Here is a 24246-nt window from a genome sequence, read left to right as displayed (position 1 = left end):
TATACTATGTCGTTTTTTTCGGCTAAAAACGCCTTACTATACTATGTGTTTTTTTTGGGGCTAAAAACGCCTCACTATACTATGTCGTTTTTTTCGGCTAAAAACGCTTACTATACTATGTCGTTTTTTTCGGACTAAAAACGCCTTACTATACTATGTCGTTTTTTTCGGCTAAAAACGCTTACTATACTATGTCGTTTTTTTCGGACTAAAAACGCCTTACTATACTATGTCGTTTTTTGGGGCTAAAAACGCCTTACTATACTATGTCGTTTTTTTCGGGCTAAAAACGCCTTACTATACTATGTGGTTTTTTTCGGCTAAAAACGCCTTACTATACTATGTCGTTTTTTTTCGGGCTAAAAATGCCTTACTATACTATGTCGTTTTTTTCGGCTAAAAACGCCTTACTATACTATGTCGTTTTTTTCGGCTAAAAGCGCTTACTATACTATGTCGTTTTTTTCGGACTAAAAACACCTTACTATACTATGTCATTTTTTTCGGACTAAAAACGCCTTACTATACTATGTCGTTTTTTTTGGCTAAAAACGCCTTACTATACTATGTCGTTTTTTTCGGGCTAAAAACGCCTTACTATACTATGTGGTTTTTTTCGGCTAAAAACGCCTTACTATACTGTCGTTTTTTTCGGGCTAAAAACGCCTTACTATACTATGTCGTTTTTTTTCGGGCTAAAAATGCCTTACTATACTATGTCGTTTTTTTCGGCTAAAAACGCCTTACTATACTATGTCGTTTTTTGGGGCTAAAAACGCCTTACTATACTATGTCGTTTTTTTCGGACTAAAAACACCTTACTATACTATGTCGTTTTTTTCGGACTAAAAACGCCTTACTATACTATGTCGTTTTTTTCGGGCTAAAAACGCCTTACTATACTATGTCGTTTTTTTCGGCTAAAAACGCCTTACTATACTATGTCGTTTTTTTCGGGCTAAAAACGCCTTACTATACTATGTCGTTTTTTTTCGGCCCAAAAACACCTTACTATACTATGTCGTTTTTTTCGGGCCAAAAACGCCTTACTATACATGGACGTTTTTTGCGGCTAAAAACGCCTTACTATACATGGTCGTTTTTGGGGGGCCAAAAAAGTCTTGCTAAAAACGCCTTACACACCTGTCACCGAAGTGCCAACAAAGAGTTAACAAAGGATCCAAAAGACGCACACAAAGGGGAAACAAATGGTCCAGTCAAGTGTCCATTCAGGCGTTAACACGGTGCTCGCGGTGTGTTGACAAAGTGTCTGTAGGTTCCTTTGAATTATCAAAAATAAAGTTGAGCAAAGCCTCAAATATCGATTTTGTCCTTTATTTCTTACTTTTTCTTTGTAAACTAAACATTACATTCTGTCGACAATGTTTTTGTTCACAATGAATGACATTTAAAATGACATCATGTCGTTTCAGTCGAAAAAGTCGCTGACCAAGTTCAGGACTCTTTTAAAAACTGGTAAACACTCTCACCTGCTGGCGGCTGACAGAAATGACATGCACATTGCAAAGAAAAAAACCCCCATCCAACACTTGGATTTGCGCTTCCCGTTCCTACCTTCTAGAAAAACAAAACTCACTTTCATGACGACCTGTGCAGAGTTCATCTTCATACATATCACGGGGCACTGCTGATCTTGTGGCTGTTGTGCCGAATGGGTTGTAGTCAGTGTCTTGGTTTTTTTTTATTTCTTTTTTTTTTTTGGTGTCATTCTTATCGATGTATTTCTTGATGTTGAAGTTTTCAGGATCTCTTTCTCCTGCTCTCGGAATTCCCGAAGTCGTCCGGTCGGAGTTTCATCTCGGCAAACTCGATGGAGGTCTCGTGGCCCTTCCAGTGGAACCAGTTGACACCCTGTGATGGGAAGCAAGCAAGTAGAAATACTTAGTTACTGTACTCGATAGTCTCCTTGGAGTCTCCGTACCTTGCTATGACTTTTGTCTCCGTATTTTCCCATCAGGTTGACACGATGGCAGTTTTTGTACCAGAAGGCTCCCTTGTAGGACAAAGCACAGTTGGTGACGGCGATGTCATTGTCGTTGTCGAAAGTGGAGAAGGGGCGGCCCTGGTGGTACGTCATGGAGTCGCCTGGCGCACAGGCAGGAAGGAACACATTCCAAACTTCATCACTTTGTCCACCTTCTCTTTTTTAACAAGATTGCTCGACTGGCTATTTGGTCAAATTACATTCTTTGGCCAGCTTTTGGTTCGGATGCATAAGTTGATAACATTGTGTCTTAAAAAAACAAAAACAAAAAAAACAAAGCCTACCTGCTGTGCCACTGTAGGCGCCGATGTAAAGCTTATAGCGCGTTCTAGGCTCTGCGATGGAGAACTTGTCATACTGAGCGAAGGCCGACTCTCCGGCATCCCTCAGGTCGATGCGCAGCACGTACTGGCCAGCAGTCGTGATCTTGTGGAGGTTGCCGAGACCTGGAAGGGTCAATTTGATCGAGCGTCGGCACGGGAAGGCGCAAAACGCTGAAATCGGTCCAAGGGCGGAGAAACGCACCTAGCCAGAACTCATCCTTTATGTTACCAAAGCCAGCGGTGTAGTTCTTCCAGTTCCTGAAGAACTCCAACCTCCCGTTTTGCCGTCTCAAGAAGACCTGCAGAAGACACACCTTCCGTGACCCAAACTCCTTCACTTGAGCAGAAGTGAAAAAATACGCACGCTGTCATGCATTTCAGAACAAAACAACGAAGAATAAATGTAGGGACGAGCAATGAGCGCACGTGTGGTTCATCCTGAAATCTCCGTCAATTTGCGGGGAGTAAATTGCTGATCAAATTGTAGGCAGATGCTCACCGTCCACCCTCCGCCGTCCGTCTCCATGTCGCAGTAGACCTGGACGAGCTGGCTTTGAACGCCGGCCACGTAGATGCTATGCACGCCGGTTGTGCGCTCCCCATTCAGGAAGATCTGAGCGCAGTCTTTGGGGTACCTGTGCAACCGGCCCACTGAAAAGAAGCAAAAAAAGAAAACTAAAGCAAACGGAACAAAATCAAAACGGCCTGAGACTTTGGGAGCGGTGCGAAAGCACTTTCCCCGCAGATTGCAGCTCCGGAGGCACTTTGGGACTGCGGTGGTGAAGTGGTGGTCCTTGCCTGTACTGAAGACGGCGGTGGCGTGGCGACTCCGCTCAGCCGTGGAGATGGCTTGCAGTTGGACCGTGTACTCCGTGGACCTGGCGAGCTGGGCCATGTTGTACGAGGAGGCGGTCGGACTCAGCATGACCTCCTACAAAGTCATGTGCCACAAACCGGGACAGCGAGTGGCACCATTAAAAAAAAAAAAAACAAGAGCAGACCCACAGGAGTCCCTGCATTCAAAACTTTTGAGGACCGGAGGTGTATCGTACCCGCCGGGTTGAGCCATCAGACGCGGAGAAGGTCAGGGAGTAGCCGCTAATGGCCGCTTGCGGCGGTCTCCATGTCAGAGTGGCGCTATCCGTTTGAATGTTCAGGGCCACCAGATCTCGAGGGGCGTCCAGCTCTGGGAACACAGTGTCAGATGTGAGGTCATCAAAGTTCAAAGATGATCAAAAGTATTCAAAGATTGATCCGATTTCTACTACTTGTGGTGAATTCTGTCAAAGCAGAGGCACTCGTCTGCGCCCCCCTGGTGGCCACGAGTTCCACGGAGTACAGAGTTCCCGGAAGCAAGCGGGCTATCTCCAACTCGGTTTCAGAAACGCGCTCCACCGTCGGGGACGCTTGGGAAACACATCGGGCGCTCCCATCAACAGCAAATCAAGGTGGAGACAATTTCAAGTCAAGTAGCAGAACAGACAAACCTGATTCCGAATTGTACGTTATTACGTAGCCGTCCACCGTGGCTACGGACGGTCGCCATTGCAACCGAGCGGAGCCGTCTGTGATGTTAACCGCGGTCAGACCTTCAGGTGCGTCCAAAGCTGAGGGGGAACAGACAACGAAGAGTCATCCGAGGTGGCTGAGGACTGAGACGGCTCTTCGAGGTGCGTAGACAAACCGGTGGTTACGACGTCGCCGCTTGGGTCGCTCTCCTCCAGACCCTTCACCGCACTGACCGTCACCTGGTACATCCTGCCGGGACTCATGTTGGGTAGCAGAGCCTGTAGCGCGTCGCCATCCACAGTTACGCTCATCGGGCTTCCTGCGGATGAGAAGGATTCCCTTTGGGCAAGACGGGGTCGAGTCACACACGTACATGCCTCAAGGCTCAAAGTCTAGCTTTCAAGCAAGTCCCAGATCCTTGTGTCATCGGCAAGTCAAGTCACAGGTTATCTCGAGTCAATTCCCGCGCTAAGTCCCAAGTCAAGTCACATCGCCAATGTGGTATCGGACAGCCGAGCTCCATTCAAAACATTTGAAGCTGCCAAGTCCACTTTTAAGACCCAAGTCTTAACTCCCAGTTCCAAGTCGAGTCCCAAGCCTTTCAGTTTTTGTCAGGCCAAGTTACGAATCATCAAAAGAGTGACTGGAGTCATCACCTCTGGCCTCGAAACCCAGGACTCATCCTTGGGTCGCCAAGATTGCTCTGTAAGTCTTACCTCCCTCAAATGGCACGTAAGTGACGTGGTAGTTGTCTACTGCAGACCGAGGCGTGGACCAGTGGACCACGGCTGACGAGTCGGTCACGTCAGAGAAACGAAGGCCCTTTGGAGTTGTCAGGCCTGGACGAAGAAAAAGGAGTTCAAACGTTGGAGGCGGCTTAGACTGAAGTGGTCATCGGAGTAACGAAAATGACTAATTGGTGACTTAACCCGGAGGTTAGTATGAAAGCAGTGGATCCAATTCTGAGATGTGACGATGGAACCAGGGGATTGAGTTCAAAAGCATCCAAACGTTTAGTACAGAAGCAAGCAGTGGATCAAACTCTGAGACTTCCCAGAATTAACATGCGGTCAATGGACCGAGTCCTGAGACGTTAGTATAGAACCAACAGATCCAGTTCTGAGGAGAAGCAGATGTTAGTATTGAACCCGTGGATCCAGTTCTAAGTCGTTAGTATGGTTCTCCGGGGTTCCCAAGTTACTATACAAGCAGTTCATCCTTTTCTAAAGGGTTGCAGAGTTTAGTATTGGATAAGTGTATTCCGTTTCTGTGAGGTCCCAGAAGTTAAAAAAAAAAAAAGCCATAGGAAGGAGTTCTCAGAACTTAGCACGGTTCCAGAGGTTGACGTACAACCACTGGATCCAGCAGTTCTACGAGGTCCCAGTGGTTAATAAAGAACAGTCGGTTTCCAGTGGTGAAAGGTTTAAGAGGTTAGTCTGAATCACTGGATCCGGTTCTGAGAGGTTCCGGAGGCAACAAATCCAGGTCTGGCGGGGGGCCCCGAGAGTTTAGTATACAAAAAGCAGATCCGGTCCTGGAGGCTTTCAGAGGTTAGTCTAAACCAGCGGATTCAGTTCCGAAAGGAGCAAGGTGTTAGTGCGGACCAGCGGATCCGGTTCCGAGAGGTTCAAGATTTCAATCTGGAACCAGTGTAGCCGGTGTACCTGTCTGAGCAACCCCAAAGATGGGCTGGGAACGGTGGTCCAAAGAAAGGCCGTAAAGTTCAATTTCATACTCTGTGCCTGCCATGAGTCCAGCGATTAGCCTGGTTCGCTCATCGCCGTGGACCGCGTGCTCCTGAGGACGGGATAATCTTTTGCTGTCCCGTAGTTTGATCACAAATCTGTCAAAGAGGTCTTCGTCTGCCGCCCAGGACACGCGGAAACCGTCGGCCGTGATGTCGGAGACGAAGAGGTGCTCCACCTCGGGTTCTGCCTCTGGGCCAGAAAGGAAAGTTTGTCGGTCGATTCGTGTGGATGATCAAGATTTCGGAGACGGATTAGAAGGCTCCGATCAGGACGCGAGTGCAAGTCAGTCCGAGCAAAACGAGAGGCGCACGAGCTTTTCAGAGAGTTTCAATCAAGTCACGTTCAGACGAGAGGCAATCCGCTGGGCAGGAACAGAGTTTCGTGCAACGCGTCCTCCCGCCGCCCGCGTTTCCAGCGCATTCAAAGAAAATGAGACAGATTCGAAGTTAGCTCGGCGGAATGCGTCATGCTCAGTGTTTTCCTTCCTCTGACAGTTTTGCTTACCGCACTCCAATGCAGCAAAAAAGAATGACACGCTTTGGATTTGGGCAAGTCAACAAGACGAGAGAAAGGCTTCGTATACGGAACGAGGCCCCGAGTGCTCCAACTGTGAGTGTGCCCATCTCCTATCGTACACAGACACCTAGAAACCAAGCGCGGGCGCCCTTTTTAAAACATCGGAAGGAAAACACACACCCGTCAAATATGAATGCAAACCAACGATCTGGCTCACATTTTATTTGACGAGGTAGGAAAAAAAAGGGACCGGAACACCACAATGCCCGCTCCCGCAGCTGCACGCCAAGACGCGACTCTGTCTTTCCTTGCCCACGTGCGAGGGCATTACATTCACTCCACTCGAGGCGTGCCGTATCTCCCGGCTCGCAACTCAAAAGTTTGACTGGCAACACGAAGCAAACGAAAATCGACCGAGCAAGGACTCGTAAGTGGAAGAAGCGGCGGTCCGGGCACTCGGATCGCAAGTCAAGGTACCGCCGCGGTTGCATGAGTAGCAGTGCGACAAGAGGGCCCCTTCCCACGGTGCGGCCCCCCCCCCCCCCGCTGTTGCTACCTGTGACGGCCACTGCGGTGAGGGGCCGGGAGAAGAGCCCCGCCCTTGACACGCCCGTCAGCCTGATCTCATAGCCTATACCGGTGATGAGCCCCCGGACGTCCAGGTGGCTCTGGTTTCCCGGAACCGTGAACTTCTGAGGCTCCAGAAGCCATCCCGAGTCGGTCACCGCCACGTTAAAGTGGCTGAAAGCCCCCACGGAGTGCGCCGATTCCTCCCGCGGCTGCCGCTGCTTCACTCCCCACGACACGCGGAAGCCGAAGGGGGTGACGTTGGAAATGGTCAAGTTTTCCACTTTGGGCAAAGGTGCTGGAGGAAGGGAGGAGTCGGGGGAGTCGGCGGGTGTCATCAGTTAGCATGCAGGCAAGGCTTGCCACAGCAAATCCGCAAAGTGTGTAGCTGCTTCATTTCTCAAATAAATATGTCTGCAGAGTAATCGCCCGCCACCCGTGAGGGGATCGGGTACGCGCCAAAGACTCTCCAGAACTCCCACTAAGGCTACGCATAGTCCGGCGCGCGACACACCAAGGTGTCTCTCGGTCACGTGCATCGCTTAAATGTTCTTCCTTGGTGCCGTACTACTCGATCATCTCGGAAGGGCTCGGGCTGAATTAGCATCTTGGCTCATTTCAGAAAGACGGCTCGTAGGTACATTTGGGAATGACAAACTGGATGATTTCAGGACGAACCTAAAATGCGCGAAAACCGTGAAACCCCGTGACCTCCATTTTATTTGACTTTTTTGTGGGTCAACCTTGTGAGGGTCGGGTTAAAGTCTCGCAAGTGCCCGTTCTGCATCCCTGCCCGATCGCAATCCGATCTAATTCAAGACAAATCCTCCTAAATTCTGACGTTGGCTTCATGCAGTGAGCAAAGCGCCGAGAACAAGAGTGAAGCCGGCGAGGTACCTGTGATGGCGTGGACTAGCGTGGAGGGAGTGCGGCGGCCGTGAGAAAAGCCATAAACTTCCACGTTATAGCCCGTGGCGTCCATCAGGTCGGAGACGGTAACGTTCGCGGCGTGCCCGGGCAGTCTGAACTCCCGCGGCTCAGACTCTTGCTCGGCGTCACCGACTCGGACAACAAAGTCATCAAAGTGGCCGGACGCAACGCTCCAGCTCACGCTGAGGTTATGCGGACCGACAGAGAGAGCGGTCACGGGCCCCAAGAGGGGGGCATCCTCTGAACACAAAGAAGAACATGCCAGTTGAGCGGCATCTGGTCCGCAGCCGCCGGGGGGGGGGGGGGGGGGGGGGGGCAGCGGCTTTGCTCCCTACCTGTTGTAGCGACAGCGAAAAGCGGCGGCGTGTTGCGGCCGCCGGCACTGGCGTACAGCTTTATGTCGTAGCGTGTACGTGCTTTAAGGCCGGCCATGACCGTGGAGCGCGCTCGGCCCGGCAAGGCCTGACCCATTGCCTGCGAGGGCAAAGCAGACTCTCTGACTTCTACTACAAAGTTATCAAACACCTTGGCGCCCGCCCGCCACGTCAGCGACACGCTGTCTGAGGTAACGTTAGCAACAACTAGCCGGGACAAATCTGGCTCTTCAGCTACAAGAGGGGAGAAAGAGATATACAGTACATGATTGGCAAACTAAGAGGAGGCACACAAACTAGGTCGCGGTGGTGTCGTCCCTGCAAAGTCGTCCCAAAAAAATCAAAGCGTCACCGCGCTGAAGTCGATTTTTAAGGGGACGATGGAGGAGCGCCCGCCCATATCGAGCGCGGGGAAGCATTCGTCGGTTTTCCGAGCCGCTCATCCTGACTCGCGTCACGTGTGAACAGGAAACCGACTCGGGGTGAGAGACGGTGCGCGCCCCAGAACGGCCGTGGCCAAGTCAAAAGCTAAGCCCAACTCCGATGACTGCTAAACACTCGAGTGTTGATGCCGTGGGCCACCGGTTGGCAGCGCCGCGAGTGCCGCCCGCGCGGATCCGCACGCTAGCTGCATTCTGATGATGAAGTATCGCCTCCTAGGCTGAAAATACAAAGGATGCGAACGGGCGTCTGTCGACGAGCAGCAACGCGGAAGTGGCCTAAGATCCGTCTCGGACGAAAAGGAAATCAGGAAGAGCATTTGAAGCATATGAAATCCTTCGCAGGGACGACAGCGACACATTTTTCTCAAATCTTACTGCCGATTATTTCTTTTTTTTGGTGGGGGGTAGGGTAGGGAGTACACATGAAATACCTGTGGTCGCAACAACACTGACGGCGCCCGTTCGGGCCCCCTTGTACGTGCCGTAGAGGTAGGCTACATAGTCCGAGTCGGGCCGCAGCCCCGAAACCCGATGTGCCGTCACGAGGCGGGACAGGTTATACTCCCTCGGCTCCATCAGCCGATCCGAATCGATAATCTCCAGGACAAAACCATCCAGGCGGCCCTCGGTGTGATCCCAGACCACCGAGAAGCTCTCCGACGTCACGTTGGACACGAAAAGTTGGCCGAGCGACGGCTGACGCGCTGAAGGGAGACACCATCGTTAGACCTTTTGGGCTTTACCTGACTAAGATCCCAAACGGCGGGCGCCAAATTGCTCCATCCAGGGCCGGCCGGCCTTGTTTGACTCCGTTTCCATTTGGCACGAATCGACTGACTATGCGTTTTATCCAGAAACTGCTTCCGGCTACAGACTTGATCTGGAAGGGATTCGAGTGACTCAGAATAGCTTCATCCGGAGCCCGCTCGGATCCGGCTCCTGCGATCGGCCGGTCTACGTCCCCCCCCCCCCCCCCCCGGGGGTGTGTGTGGCTCCACCAAAGTAGAACGAGTCCAACATGTTTTTGATTTGTCCAAACGGCCACGATAAGATGGCACCAATGAGGTGGCGGGAAACGTGACCCGTTTGCTTTTGCCGCGGTTGCGGCGCGTCAATGCAAGGGCGGGGCCGAGCTTCGTGCATTTGGATGGAAGGATGGGATGCTTTCGAGGGACGGCGCCACTCAAGATGGTGATGGAAACACAAAAGAAAGAAAAGAAGAAAACCAGAGGAGCCGACCGGACAAACAACAGGCGGCGCGGTCGAAGCAGATCGGTGATCATTTGGACGTCACGCAAAAAGTTTGGGGACATTCGGCTTTTGGGTGAAGTTTTGGGAAGGCGAATATCCTCATACCTCTTACTTTTGGTGAGACGTGCACCGTTGGTTGAAAAGTCCACACACCCCTGTTCAAAAGCAATCGCGATAAATCATTTCAAAACTTTTGGAATCGAAAACATTGAGGGTATTGCTGGAAAGGAAACGAAAGCCGACTCAATCGTCTGAACTTCATTTGGGGTAGAGCGAGGTACACTGGCAGGTGTGTGCCGACTCCAGTTGAGATGTTTTAACGTGACTTTTTAAAATCGGTCACATCCCGGTTAAAAGAGGCTATTGCACTCGTCCAATCGCAGTACGGCAACTTGAGTTGCGCAGGACAGTCGTTATCTTGCCGTTGTTTTTTTAAACGTAAGGAGCTGACGTTTGGGTGTGTAGGCTTTTCATACGCACTGCGCGTGATTTTCATGCTCATGAAGTTTTCCGCATGTCGAGGCTACAAGACAAGCAAACGGAGAAAGAAACAAAATCAGCATATCCGCATTAAAAAGGGTCCGAATCAGCCACCTCCATTCGTGCCGAGCGTCGCGGCCATGCGCCGATGCCGCTTCTGAATGCCGATGACATCGCCGAGCAAGGTTAAGCGGCGCCGCGTGTCGCCAAGCGGTTACGGGCGCAAACGGTAGCGAGGCGAGGCCGCCCGGTACCTGTGGTGGCTTCGGCAAACGCGGGCTCCAGGAAGACACCTCGGTGGAGGGGGTAGAGGCCCACCATGTAGCTGGTGTTGGCGTTCAGGCCCCGGAGGCCCAGGCTGAGCGCGCCGCCCGACACGCTCAGGTTCTGGCTCTGCGCCGTATTGTCCAAGTTTGTCACCTCCACCACCAAGCTGTCAAAGTCGCCGCCCGAGGGGCTCCAGGAGGCCGTAAAGCCGTCCCACGTGACGTCGGAGAAGGTGAGGTTGGCCACCGGGGGCCCGGCTGCCTCTGCCGGGTGACACACAACCAACGCTAAAGGCGGCGCGGCGCCGCGGCTCGCAAAAAAATCGCAAGATCCTGGAAGAAAACCGAGCTGAGCGATCGAACGTCGGCTAAGCGACAGACGGGCTCATCGAAGCCTGCTTTGGGAACTACTCCGAACTTGAAAGTTGTGGCTGGTCGATTGAGAAAGGCTGGAAACCGCCTTGAGTGAGAGCAAGAAGCATCACGCGAGCATTGATGTCGTTGGCCTGCCTGGTGGCAAAAACGGCTCCCAGGTGGCCACTTTTCCAGCGGAATGAGACGATCCTTGTGAGGGGGATGTCAGCGCTTTGTTGGAAGTAGTGACGGATAAGTCATGGCGTAATGCTATTCTCTCAACGGGGGGGGCTCTCTAGTTTGACATCCGTGGTTTATTCCACACTGCTTTCAAGTCTGGAACAATATTGTGGAGATGCCAATGAACTGCTGACTGTGGAGCCAAAGATGTTGGCCTGCTATGCTGCGCCGCAGCCTTCTTCACGACCCCGCGCGGCACAAACGCCGCAGAGTTTGCATCTTGGGACGAACAACCAAAAGGAGTCCCCGTGATCTCCATTCAACGTTTGCGAGTATCATGACAGACAAGGCTAGAAAGGCTTTTTCTCACCCCGCCCCCCCCCCAAATTCAAAAGACCCCAAGAGTATCTGGAAGGAAATCGGCGGGTTAAGGTGGTGCCCCTCCCCCCTCTCCCCCACGCATACGCCCACCCCCCCTGCCGGCTCCACCCACCTGTGGATGCATTTAGAGTGACTGGCGAGCTCATCCTGTGGCCTCGCTCCGCCGTCAAAGTGACGGCGTAACTGGTCGCCGGCGTCAGGTCGGCTAAGACGAATGTGGTCTCGGAGGGTGCGATCTCCGCCTCCTCGACCCGTCCATCCCCGGAGACGTACACCAGCCGGTATCGCGACACCTTAGCGCGCGGCTTCTCCCATCGGATGCGAATGGCCGTCTCCGCGGACTCCGTTTGCTCCAGACCTCGAGGCGGGTCCAGGTCTGACGGGAAACCGTCAATCACGAATCCTATTTTGAAAAAAAAATGTTTCTTCCGGATTGCAAGGCGACTCGCTCACCGGTCGCTGCATTTACGGTGGCCGGGAGACTTTCCCGCTCGTTCTTCACGCTGGTCACTCCGACCCCGTACTCGGTCCCCGGCTTTAGCCCTGGACAACCAACACATTAACTTGTCCAACTTCAAGAACACGGACCAGATCCGGCCTCACGATCGTCACCCGGCACCGACCGTCAATGACTAGGACGTGGTCCGCGATGAAAACACCCACGCTCCGGTCGGGTCTTTGAGAGGTCAACTCCGTCGGGCGGACTTACCCGCGACGGTAGCCGTGGTGCTTTGTCCCGGTCCACGCGGGAACACTTCCTCCCCGTGAGCCGCGCCAGATAGTGGACCGTATTTCACACGATAGCCGTCCACGTCGGCCAGAGCGTTGCGCCACATCAGGGTGACGCTGTCTTCCGTCTGCCCCACGGCCAGCAATTCCCTCGGGGCGTCCAGCGCTTCGCAGAAAACGACACCCTCGTGTTAGTCGCTTGGGAGTCGGCCTCAAGTCCTCACCATCAAGTTTAAAAGCAACTCCGAAGCGCGCAATACGATATGGAGCACTTTGACTTTGTCAGAAGTGGGACAAACTCAAGAATACCAAGTCAAAGTCAAGTTGAGAAGCTGGAGTTTTAGCCAAGCGAGTACCAAGCCTTAAAACCGCCGACTTAAGTCCGACCCCCTCTGGTCTTAAGTCCCCCGCCTCTGTGACACGGAACCGACAGTTTGACAGTTGTCCGCATTGAGCCGACCTGTAGTAAAGGTGGCGACGGCCGGCTCGCTACTGACGTCTCGGCTGCGGGCCACAAGCGACACCGTGTACTCGGTGTCGGGCTTCAGGCCCGACAGGCTGTGCTGCCCGTCCGGCGGGAAGATCTCCACTTGGGCGCCCTCGGAGGAGGCTCGGCTGGGCTTGCAAAACAGGGTGAGGCGGTCCGTCGGCGCCGCCGGCTTAGACCAGCTGATCAATGCAGAGGAGTCGCTCACGTCCGAGACTTGGAGCTGGCGCGGGGCGTCGATATCTACGGAAGAAAGGGTCACGCCGGCGGCGACGACGCTCGCGAAACCGTCGCTCGTCACTTGGTGGTTTGCGGCAGCTTCCGTCACACTCACCGGTTGAGACTCGTCGGATGGCCGGCGGTCCCGTGGCGTTGTTCTTGATCACGCTGACGGACACCTCGTACTCCTGACCCGGCCCCAGGCCCGATTGGAGGAAGCGCTTTTGAGAGGGGGGGACCGTGCTGACCACCTTTCCGTTTTCTTCTTTCTTAAAACCAAAACAAAACAAATACAAGTCAGACGAGACAACGGAGAAGTGGAAGGGCAAAAACGAGAACTCTGAAACAATGTTGCGGTCTGTGATCCTGCGACAAATGAACTCTGTCAGCTGTGCGTCTTGAAGCCGTCTTCCATTCTTCAGGTCTCAACACCTCAAAGTCTTGATCTCGACTTGGTCCCAACCTCTCAAAGATGGCCTTGGCTCTCTAAAGTCTCAACCCCTCCAAATCTGTCTTGCCTTCATGTCACATTCTTAAAGTCTTGGTCTTGACTTGATCTTGACCCCTCAAAGTCCAAGGTCTCGGAACCGATCCAAACCTTCAAAGTCTTTGTCTTTATTTCATCTGGTCTCTTTCAAGTCTTGGCGACGTAGCTCGCCTCGACTACAGCGCCCCTCCGCCGTACCAGCCGCAAAAGCCCAGCGGTCGGCGGATCAGAATCAACGCGACTTTTTCCATCCATTTCCACACGTCCGCGGCGACGCGAAATCCAAATTGCGGCGAGCAAAGATTTCCAGGAAAGCGGGCCGGTCGAGCAGCCGGGAAGGCTTTCGGAGGGGACCCACCATGTTACGGAAGCGGATCTCCCAGCCATCGAAGGGAACGTTCAGCTGCTCCCACTCAACCTCGACGGCGGTCTCTCTCACGGACGTGAATCTCATACCTTCTGGCTGCGGAAGAGCTGCGAGGATTCAAACCAAAACCATCAGACGAGGTCGACAATGCTTTGTCTGCCAAAAAAAAAGGGAAAATGCGTAATAGAAACGCCGTGGAACTGAACTTTTCAAATGTGAGACTCAAAGTTGAAATGGTTCGACTCTCTAAAGACAGACGTCAAGAGGAGGTCAAATTTCCTAACTGGGGAAAATCCGCCAATGGGGGAAAGTGTTCACGAGAAGCTGGAATGGTTTCAGTTCATCAAGATATGTGGAAGGACGTATGCAAGATATCTCGATTTGGGAACCTCATTGTGTGAAAATGTGGCCGTTTGGATTCCGAAACGTCGATGACATTTCCTTGAAGGAGTCGGAAGACGCACGTGAGCCTTTCGGTACCTGTGGCCGCGCTGGCGCCGACCGGCGCGCTCCTCTCGTCGCCCAGGACGGCATATACGTTAACGCGGTACTCCAAACCGGGCTCCAGGTCTTTGAGCGCGGTGCCCGTTCGGTCTCCCGGCACGGTCGAGTCCGAAAGGAGCCCGCCGGGCTGAGCGGGCCCGTACGTGACCAGGTATTCGGTCACCAGCATGTCGTTGATCCAGGATAAGTTCACCGTGTCCGACGTGACCTCACCCACGGTGAGATTCTTTGGAGGAGACACTGGAAAAAAAAAATATCAATAAAAAGTTGGAACTTTCTCATGGTCCGGTGCACACCAGCTAATGCGAGCACCAGAGAAACATCTGGAACTTGTGAGAGAGATGCCAAAAAGTGCTCACATGAATAGATTTTGGAGGAGTGGGGGTGGGGGGGGGCAGTGGGGAGTGACTTTAAAAAAGGCTTCCAACCATATATTAGGTAAGACAATTTAGAGCAGCGGTTCTGAAACTGTTCCAGGAGCCATAAATTGGGGGGGTCAGCAAAATCATTTCTGATGCCATTTAAAAAAAGATGCGTAGCTACATATGGGAAGCGGCGTGCCAATAAAACGAACATGCACAACACATGACAAAAGCCCAGATGTTGTGGGGGGGGGGGGGGTAGAGGGGGGTTCAGCTTTTCTTGAAAAAGAAGACTTCCCCCCCCCCCCCAGTTAAAAAAACTTGAATTTGTTCTTGTTATATTACATGGTAGAAACAAAACATGAACTTGGCACCATCTTGGTGCCAAGGAACCATGGTGAAGTTTGGGGTGGGAGCTTCATTTCGGACCGCATCTGTGAGAAACCCTGGTTTCGAGTCTTCAATGATGGGAAAACTTGTTGGGGTTATCTTACCTTCGGAGCAGTCATCTGCGACGTAGCCCTCGTCGCAGGCGCAGCGTCCCTCCACGCAGAGTCCTCTGTTGCGGCACCCGTTGAGGCAGCTCCGCTCGGCGCAGCTCTCCCCTTGGTACCCGCTCTCGCATTCGCACCTCCCCCCGACGCAGCGCCCCCTGCCGTCGCACTCGTCCGGGCAGGTGAGCCGGGAGCAGTCGCGGCCCGAGTAGCCCTCGCGACAGACGCACGCGCCGTCGTCGCAGCGGCCCCGAGCCAGGCAGTCGTTGGGGCACGCCTTCCGGCCGCAGTCCTCCCCGGCGAAGCCTTCGTCGCACACGCAGCGTCCGTCGAGGCAGCGCCCGCGGTTTCGACAGCCGTCGGGGCAGCCGAGCAGGGCGCAGTCGTCGCCGCCGAAGCCGGCGTGGCACTCGCAGCGGCCCTCGACGCAGGCCCCGCGACCGTAGCAGTCGGACGGGCAGGTCCTGACGCCGCAATCCTCGCCGCCGAAGCCTTCCTGGCACACGCACTGGCCGTTCACGCAGCGCCCCCGCCGGAGGCAATCGTTCGGGCAGGATATCTCGCCGCAGTCGTCGCCCCGGAAGCCGACGTCGCACGCGCAGCGCCCGTCGACGCACCGGCCTCGGCCGTTGCAGTCGTCGGGACACGCCGGGCGGCCGCAGTCGTCGCCCCGGTAGCCGTCGCGGCAGACGCAGATCCCGTCGAAGCAGGCGCCTCTGCCGCCGCAGTCGTTGAGGCAGGTGAGGCGGGAGCAGTCTTCGCCGCCGTAACCCGCCGCGCAGGCGCAGCGGCCGTCGACGCAGATGCCGTTACCGTGGCAGTCGGCCGGACAGGCGAGCCGCCCGCAGTCCTCCCCGGAAAATCCGGCCTTACAGCGGCAGCTTCCGTTGAGGCAGAGCCCGCGCCCGAAGCAGTCTCGGGGGCAGAGCGGTTCGGAGCAGTCCGAACCGGTCCGGGGCTCCTTGCAGACGCACCGGCCGTCCCGACAAGACCCGCGATCTTTGCAGTTGTCCGGGCATACGCTGCGAGAGCAGTCGTCCCCGAAGAAACCCTCGGGACACTCCGGCTCGGTGCAGTTGCTTCCCTTCCAGCCGGGCTCGCACGTGCATCCGGACGTCTCCGCGCTGTAGTTTCCGCGTCCGCCGCACAGGGGCCCGTTCCTGGCATTCCCCGTTGCCCGCGCACCGCAACGGACGTCCCCGTCCCCGTCCCCGCCGCCGCACCGCCTCCTCAACGCCGACACTTCCCCCTCCAGCATCTCGATGCGGCTCATCAGGTCGCCGATGCCCGGCGGGTCGGCGGCGCGGCCGCACGCCCCGCGGGGGATGTTGATGCGGTGGGTGAAGATAATCTGGCTCTCCCCGTCCGCGGAAAGGTGCCGGCCGGAGGCGCCGGCCGTTTCCGCGGAGCTCTCCGCGGCATCCAGGTCGACGGAGCACAGGTGGCCGGCGGGGACGTTGATGTTGTAGACGTGGTTGAAGACCACCGACTGGCGGCGCTCCGCTCCGGGCGAGGTGACGTTGCGCTCCGCAGGCATCCGCCGGCGATGCCGCAGCACTTTTTTCACCGGGCCGGCAGCCGAGAACCCGAGCCAGGCGCTCGCGAGGAGGCAGATCACAAGAACTCTCGCGGCCATGGCGCTTCACTTTGAGACCGGGGGGACGGCGGTTGATCTGGAACGGGAGAATCGGGGCTGCATTTCAATCGCCAAAATGCCGCCAGACAAAAGCATCGCGCGGGTGGTCGGAGGTGGCTGGGCGACAGTTGGATGGGGCGGATGATTTCGCTCTGCAGTTTGGCGGAAGCTACGACGGCAAGTCGACGAGGCGAACGAGGCACGGAAAGCAGACGCGGGGCGGCTCGTACCGCGGCAAGCTAGAAACCAGAGATTGCCGTGGCTTCCCGCGGTCTGGCAGACGAAGCGGAAGTTTCCAGCCCGGAAAGGAGAAAGCGGGGGAACGTCGCAGCCCGGCTGCCGAGCGGCCGGCGTCTCCCGCTGTTAGAAAGTGACAAATGTGTGACTGAGCTTGCGACTTCCACTCCACCAAATTGCATCCGGAAGTCATCGGGATGCCACCCGGGGAGGCAAAGCGACACCCCGTTTCCTGCTGTCAAACCGCAACAATTCTGTTTGTGCGCAGGTTCTGGGCCACGACAGCGCTGTTGAATTGGCCCAAAAACACTCGGCGGAACGTCGTATGCCAAAACACAAAATTGGCAAAAAATAAATCAATAAAATGATATTAAAATGCGCCAATTTTTTTTTTCCGGGGTGACAAATGAAACAAATCCGACAGGACAACAAAATATCGGAAGACAGTCCATTGTTCTTCGCGTAATCCATACCTTAATGTTGTAATGTCTGCTTTCCGTGCCTCCAATTTTTGCTTGCGCGTCAAAGCAAAAAGAAAGAAAGAAAGAAATCCAACAGTTGTACCGTCAGACTGAAGATATCCACCACCACTGACGGAATGCTTCTCTGAGGCATTCCATCAGCCCTTTCTCCTAAATGCTTTTGGGAAAAGCCTCCATTTTTGTTTTTTAAAGAATATCAGCCATCGTGGTCACATGGAGAACTTGCCAGAAATTCCTATAGCAATGTGATCTCTGAGGCCAGAAAAAAAAAAGTCATTTTAAAGCATTTTCCCACAGGAAGTATTTGAGATTTTCTACGGGGACACGGCCATTACTTGACAGAAATTCAGAAAAGTGCTTTTGGGAGACGGCCTATCTTTTTGTTTTGTTGCTAAATTTGAAGATCGTTGTCATATGTGTTCGATTGCAGCCACTTTAGAATTCACGCAGTCACAGGCTCCAAAAAGACTTTTCCTCCCTGCATGTTTTTGGAGGCTTTTTTTTTTTTTGCAAAGTTTTGCCAAGCTGGGCTGCTTCTTTTTCTAAGAATGGAAAAATGAATTTGGAAGACTGTTGTCACTTGGAGGAAACAGCCAATATTTGCCAGAAAATCTCTCAGATCTGAAAAGACTCATTAGAAAACTTTCCCACATGCTTTGGGGAGACTTCATGTATTTTTTTTTCTGGGGGGGCAACGGGGTTGTTTGGCTGAATTTAGTTTGGATGTTTGAATTTGCTTTGGAAATTGTTGTCACGTGTCGGGCAGGGTCTGACAATGGCCTTTTTGTCGCTCTCTGGGTGATGTTTCCGTGACATTTGCGTCTAAAAAAAGATTCAGGGACGCACCGGGACACCCAAAAAGGTGACGCAGCTGAACAGCGGCTGCAAAGGGGCAAAAACATTGCTTCATTCGAAAAAGCTCTGATGAGAGGATCAGAGTCCACATTAAAACCACACTAAGCCAGATTGAGGTTCCACTAAGCAGCGCTAATGGACTCCATGCTTAGCTTTTTTTTTTTTTTTTGCCGCAGTCAACATCCACTTTTCAAAGTGGTTTCCTTCGCACTTTTGCAATCTTACGAGAAAAAGAAAATGTATATTGTTTTTAGATCAAAAAGTCAACCGAAAATTCAGATGGACGTCGCTCATGAAATAGTTGCTGACGTATCTCATGTAAATAATGCCATGAAAAGATATTCCAATCAAAATGATCCAAATCTGGAGGTGAGAATACACTCAAATGAAATCTTTTCCAGAAAAACGTCAAACGTGAATCAACAAGTGAGGTTATGTGCTCCAGAGGCCCCCCTGGCGTGATGGGCACTTGACTTCGAGAACAACCGCAAGACTAGCAAGTGCTTTTTTTTTTGTGTGTGTGTGTGTGCGTAAAATGAGCGCTGTCCCTTACCGTACAGCCTTCGCGTCACTGGCGGCAAAGCGTCCCTCAACGCGCGCCACGGAAGAAGATGACAGACAGCACGATGCTCGGCAGAATTTCTCCCCGGCGAGGTCTCGGCTCCTCGGCCGGTTTGCGACTGCGAGCGTGATGCAGAAATGGAGAGCGAGAGCGGGAGTGAGAGAGTGTCTTTCAAAAAGTGAGGTCAGCGAGCTGCTGCCTCCACGCTCCGAGCGCCCCCCCCCCCCCCCCCCATCTCCCACTCAGCCGCTGAGGCTGGGATGTGCTTGGAATCCTTCACTCCTTTTCGTACCGTGTGCCGCAGGGATTTTTTCGATGGGGATTCGGAGGTTTGTTTGCGCTGGATTCGTTTGTGTGGAATCATTCAACTACCGAAAACATTGAGGCTAACACGAGTTGCGTCGCCGTTTTTGGCGATCAGTCCAATCTGGCGAAATAAATCCTACGCTGCTTCCACACCACAACCTTTAATAAGCGTCACTCTCTCTGGTCTTCCCCTCCTCGGCGACTCCGCCGCAACGTTCCTGTGAATCATTACCGAGTGTGAGCAGAGCTTGCGGTCGAGAGGGGGGAGAGGGGGGGGGGGGGAGCGAGGAAAGTGATGTCAGATTTCGCTTTTCCGCATCTGCCCACATCAACACATTCACTCCGCTTCCAGGCCGGAAGATCTTCGCGCTCAAGTCTGTGGCCACAGTATGGCTTTATGAATCTCACTCAAGTTTTGTGCGAGTACTGTTACCAGGTAAGGTGATACCGATACTTAAGGAGAAAAAAAAATAAAAAAATCTGATCTTGAGTAAATCCTCCTCAGCAGCAGTTAGCTCTATTTTCTACATTTATGCATCGGCGAATCATCGTCCGTGCCAGAAAGAAGGGTCTCGGTTCACAATTTTAGACATCAAAAGTACTCGAAGCAGCCGCCACTCGGTATCGGTGAGTCGTCAGAGAGAGTACTCGTACTGGTATCAGTCTAAAAAAAAAGAAAAAAGGGCCCATGTGATTTAGTCAAGTCAGTCGCCACTCGGGAGCACCAGCTGCCACTCGATTGCTCATCTTCATGCGATTAGCGGCCACAATTACAATTAGCTTGACTCTTTCCAATGGGTCTGCTAGGTAAATCCTCATTTGGTCATCAGACGTTGAAATCGGCCGGAAAGGGCGGATTAACTCATTCACTCCCAAAGACGTTTTTAAACGTCTTTTCAAACTTGGTCTAGAATTGGCTGGTACTGAATGAGTTAAGTGGATTTGTCACTTTTCATTTTGCGAGAGCGCCAACAGACGCAAAGCAAACGCAACGGCTCTGGATTGGAATAGCGCTTCCAGTAAAAAAAAAGACAGTTTGAGGCGATCTTAACACGCCGTCAACGACATCACCGTTCATCAATTCAAATGTTCGCCTAATGCGGGTAAATCTGGAACGTGCCCCCGCAAGATTTCCTTCCCAAGTAATAACATCCAGCTGACAAGAGTCATGAATGAATTATAACGACAACGCTCACCCTGACCCCCCCCCCCCCCCCGGCCTCTTTCAATCTCGCCGACGTCGCCGTGGGAGACGTCCATCCGGCTGGATGGATGGCCAGCATAGAGGCGACTCCGGCTGGCCCGGGTTTGCGCAAGTTTGCGCTTGCGAGTCAAAGCGAAATTAAATTGGCAGAATGTCGGCTTGTATCTCGAGGCGCCGCTGTTTGCGCTATCAAGAAACGACATGTGGTGAATGCTTTTTTTTCTCTTTTCATGACGGGATGTCATCCAGTAAAATAAAGTCTCGATGGGCAGAAGTTCAGCTCAATTGTTTTTGAGCGTGTTTTTTTAACGACGCCATCGTAAATGAGGTCGACATAAGGCATTAGCGCGCGCGGCATCCAAGCGCAAATGTTTAGCGCATGAGTTCATGGAACTTTGGAGAGCTCTGTGAGAGGCAAAGTCAAACAAAACCAAAAAAAAAAAAAAAAAGACAAATGCGCTTCAACTTCAGAGCCGACAACATGCGAGAAGAAGGTGACGTTTTTCCGCAGAAAAGCACCTCCCCAAAAAAAAATAATTTATCGCGCCGTTTCAGGTTAGCTACTGTGCGGACGGAATGCCTCTGCCAAGCTGCCGGGGGGGGGGGATATTCGGGTGATGTCACAGTCGCAGACGGGCTACCGGAGGCCTCGCCGCGTAAACACGTCTGGTGTTATCTTAAACAACGGCTCTCCGTCACTAAGAATTATTGGCGGGAGGCGCGCAGGCTATAATCAAAAGTTCTGCTAAAACAATAAATAAAGTGGCTCCCGCGCGCCTCCGCTGAAGCATCCACTTTGTATTCATTACTTGACTAGCCAACAATAATAGCGAGACACTTTTAAGAACATGACATGAGGTGGAGGGGGGGGGGGGTGTCGTTTGGCCGCAGCTGTAAATACCTCTCAGTATTGTTTTAGTTAGGTCTGCTAAATGGAAAAAAAAAAATCCATCGGGTGCAATTGCAGTTTTGTCACGGGACGACACAACAGCGGCATGATACGCTTTCACGAGCTACTCCGCCATCCACTAAATGCACAATGAAAAGACGTTTCATGGCATACATTTTTTTCCCCATTGCCTTGCCGTCTCACAGATTGTATTGATGTATCGCGATACCGGCCTTGATTTTGCTTTGATACTAATTTGACATTGACACGACTTTATTCGAGTCGACCCCCCCTCCCCAACCACCCCCCCCCCCCTCCCGTGCGCACACACGCACACTTCCTGCTTTGTGATGGATTATGACGCCTAGCAAGATTGAGATTTGAATGATCAGATTAGAATGAGTCAAATTCATATTTACACTGAGTGAAATCTGGTTTGGAGCATGAAATTTAATCCGCGGGGGATTAGAATCACCCCCCCCCAAAAAAAAAAATCCAGAATGAGTCAACCCAAGCGGTAATCTGGCCGTGGAGGATTTGCCGACGTTGCTTGGCGTTCCGACAAAGTTGATCTGCGAACATCCGCCGCCTCCGGCAGGAAGTTGAACTCAACTGGGTCGGACCGTCCGAATCAATCGCGCTAACAAAGCGACAAACGAGGTCAGACAGATGACTTTTCTCCGTTTGGGATTACATATTGCAGATTGTTTGAAGGATGATCATCCCGCTAACGTTCCTGTGAGCCCACCTCCGCCGTTTCAAACGTTGCGTGTTCGCATCGAGCTCGTGCGATTTCATTCAGCCAAAATACGTGCGGTCGCTCTAATTTTATGGGGAGCGGCATCTGTGGGTGACAAAGCGTTTGAGGGAGGCGCGCTTACTCACCTGTGACTGATGAAAATCCAGAGAGACCATGTCCACAATTATTTTGGAACGTCGGGATACACGACACGGAATCTACAAGTGACAGGAACAAGGTTAGAGAAGTTTTCCGGTCAGCCATCAAGTGCCTTTGCCGTTCCGAAAAAGACGTCCCCGTTGCGTCAAATATTTTGTTGCCAAGGAGACGTGCGACAAATATTTGGAAAGGCCCTCTTTTGACACCGCGCCGCTCAGCTCGACTTTTCCGCCAAACAATAACAGCGCCGGATAGGACGGATTGCAAACACGCCGGAGGATGCTGGAACGGTTAGCGCCGTTGATCCTCGCTGCCAGCGCGGCTCTGGAACGCAAGCGTCGTCAATTCAAATGTTTTCTTTCTCCTGTCATGCGAGCGGTGTCGCCTATTTGTGCGGCGATACCTTAGCGACGCGCCGGCAAGACTTTATGAGGAGGGCGCAAGCTGATGGCCGGACATTTTCCTTTGGGGATTTTCTGTTTTGAATAGACGAGAGTCTGACATGACAGAAACGAGGAGACAAAAACGGTTCGCATGACAGAAACGAGGAGACAAAAACGGTTCGAGGTAAAGGCCCCCCGCGACATAAACGATGAGGAAAACCACAATCGGTCCCATTCCCGTTTAGTGCGGGCGATTTGTGAACTTGTGGCGTAACACAAAATAGGAATAGTGGGCCAGTTACTAAAATTAACATTTGGATTTGGGCAGATGACCTTGGCGATGCAAAAATCAATCAATCAATCAAATCTAACGGAAATTTAACTCATTCACTCCCAAAGACGTTTTTAAACGTCTTTTCAGACTTGGTCCAGAATTGGCTGGTACTGAATGAGTTAAATGTGAAACCCACTTTTTTGCTTCAAATCCTCAGACGCGGTTCACGCTTCACGGTCCAGGTGGGGGATGAATCAGTGGAATTGACAGGCCGCTCACGCAAAATCCTTCCAAGCCGCTCACATCGGACAGTCTGTGAAATACAATCGGGCACGACGGTTAGTCCGCCTTGAGGCTCGAAATGTCATCAGCGCTGGTGGTTTGCAGGCGCGCCCTCGCTACGGGTGAGCCGGCCTGGAACAAAAGGCCCACTTAACGGTTTGGACATATGTTACGTGGGGGCCGGCGCTATCCTGTTTTTAATTATGTATCGACACCGCCTCGGGGGCTGACCTGCTTCTATTGGAACCGGGTCAGAATGGGACAGCGTTGAAACATGAGAGGGACGCTCGCAGCCATTCAAAGCCAACGGGAGGATCGCAACACATTGGAGGGAAATGCGGATCATTATCACTATCCTCACTTAATGAGTTACATTAATCCGTTCGACACAAAAAATCAATAGATGGGCAAACAGAAATACGAGTAGATGTTGTGGTGTAATCGTGTACAGCATGACGACAGAGTCGCGGGGCGACCACGTCATGGCGGGGGACGAGAAAGTGACGTGTGCCTCACTTGATAACACGACAGATGTTACGGTAATTATTTGAGCCCGATCCATATGGATTTTGTTTTCTGATATTTGGCTAAATTTACAGGTCAAACACGATAGTATGTACAGTAAGTGTTTCCCTGAAATGTTTTTTCATTGTGGCTCCAAAACAGCCTTGTCCTTTCAAGTTCCCAACCTCGCCTTTGATGCTTCCTGGGTGTGTAAATTTGCAACTGCAGAAAAGTTCTCACCAGACTTCGACTCCTATGCGACATGACGGAAACACCAAGAAACGTTTCGCTTGCCAATTTGCGTCATCTCGAACCTTCTAAAAGCGGACATGCTCGTATAAAATCACGGAGGCGTTTTTGGCGTCCTCTGGTGGTCATTGTTGGAAAATAACTGATGCCGCTCATGTCGAGGAAGAAGCTGCAATTGGGACACGGCAGTTGACGGCAATGAAGCTACATTATTTTCAATCGCCGCAAATGGACAACAACTCATTTATTTTGGTCACTCTCCAGTCAAAAGTGGGTTTCAATGTTACCCGAGCAGCTCGAACCACTGCCACGCGTATCCCTTGTCATTTATTAAGTTTCAACTCTGCAAATATTTTCACTTACCTGCCATTTCATGGCGCCAAAGGGTCATTTCAGTTGCTTTCATTAATCCGTGTCATTGGCCGCATAAAAAAAAAAAAAAAGGGGCTTGTTGTCACTGGTCGTGCGAGACAGTGAGCGTCCTTTGCGTTCATTGGTGGCTGAAAAGC

The 24246-nt window shown here is 52.4% G+C and overlaps 1 protein-coding gene across 8 annotated transcripts; it reads right to left on the bottom strand.

The window, feature by feature from the left end:
• Positions 1-1319: 1319 nt before the first annotated feature.
• Positions 1320-24215, bottom strand: LOC147191328 (tenascin-like). 8 transcript variants are annotated; one of them, XM_086134350.1, is made up of 28 exons: positions 24101-24215; positions 22899-23015; positions 22033-22104; positions 18740-18866; positions 14977-16649; positions 14097-14360; positions 13608-13723; positions 12878-13031; positions 12517-12786; positions 12037-12222; positions 11781-11870; positions 11440-11703; positions 10401-10676; positions 8847-9119; positions 7934-8206; positions 7566-7838; positions 5502-5774; positions 4554-4676; positions 4013-4156; positions 3816-3935; positions 3597-3734; positions 3381-3514; positions 3127-3259; positions 2828-2979; positions 2531-2627; positions 2290-2451; positions 1943-2106; positions 1320-1872 (listed from the first exon to the last, which is right to left on the bottom strand). In XM_086134350.1, exons 5-28 carry the CDS (start codon positions 16610-16612, stop codon positions 1762-1764), a joined length of 5826 nt encoding a protein of 1941 aa, XP_085990476.1. In that variant the 5' UTR covers positions 16613-16649; positions 18740-18866; positions 22033-22104; positions 22899-23015; positions 24101-24215; the 3' UTR covers positions 1320-1761. The 8 variants fall into 8 exon arrangements, with proteins under 8 accessions (XP_085990476.1, XP_085990477.1, XP_085990482.1 ...); XM_086134351.1 differs by lacking the exons at positions 22033-22104; positions 22899-23015; positions 24101-24215 and adding an exon at positions 19041-19269; XM_086134356.1 differs by lacking the exons at positions 22033-22104; positions 22899-23015; positions 24101-24215 and adding an exon at positions 6658-6966 and having other exon boundaries at positions 18740-18952.
• Positions 24216-24246: the final 31 nt, after the last annotated feature.

This window comes from Hippocampus guttulatus, chromosome 17 (genome assembly GCF_054856545.1).
Source record: "Hippocampus guttulatus isolate MCC_2025c chromosome 17, RoL_Hgut_1.0, whole genome shotgun sequence".
Lineage (NCBI taxonomy): Eukaryota > Metazoa > Chordata > Actinopteri > Syngnathiformes > Syngnathidae > Hippocampus > Hippocampus guttulatus.
Note: the sequence above shows the minus strand (reverse complement) of the source record. Positions and strands in the feature narration are given on the sequence as shown.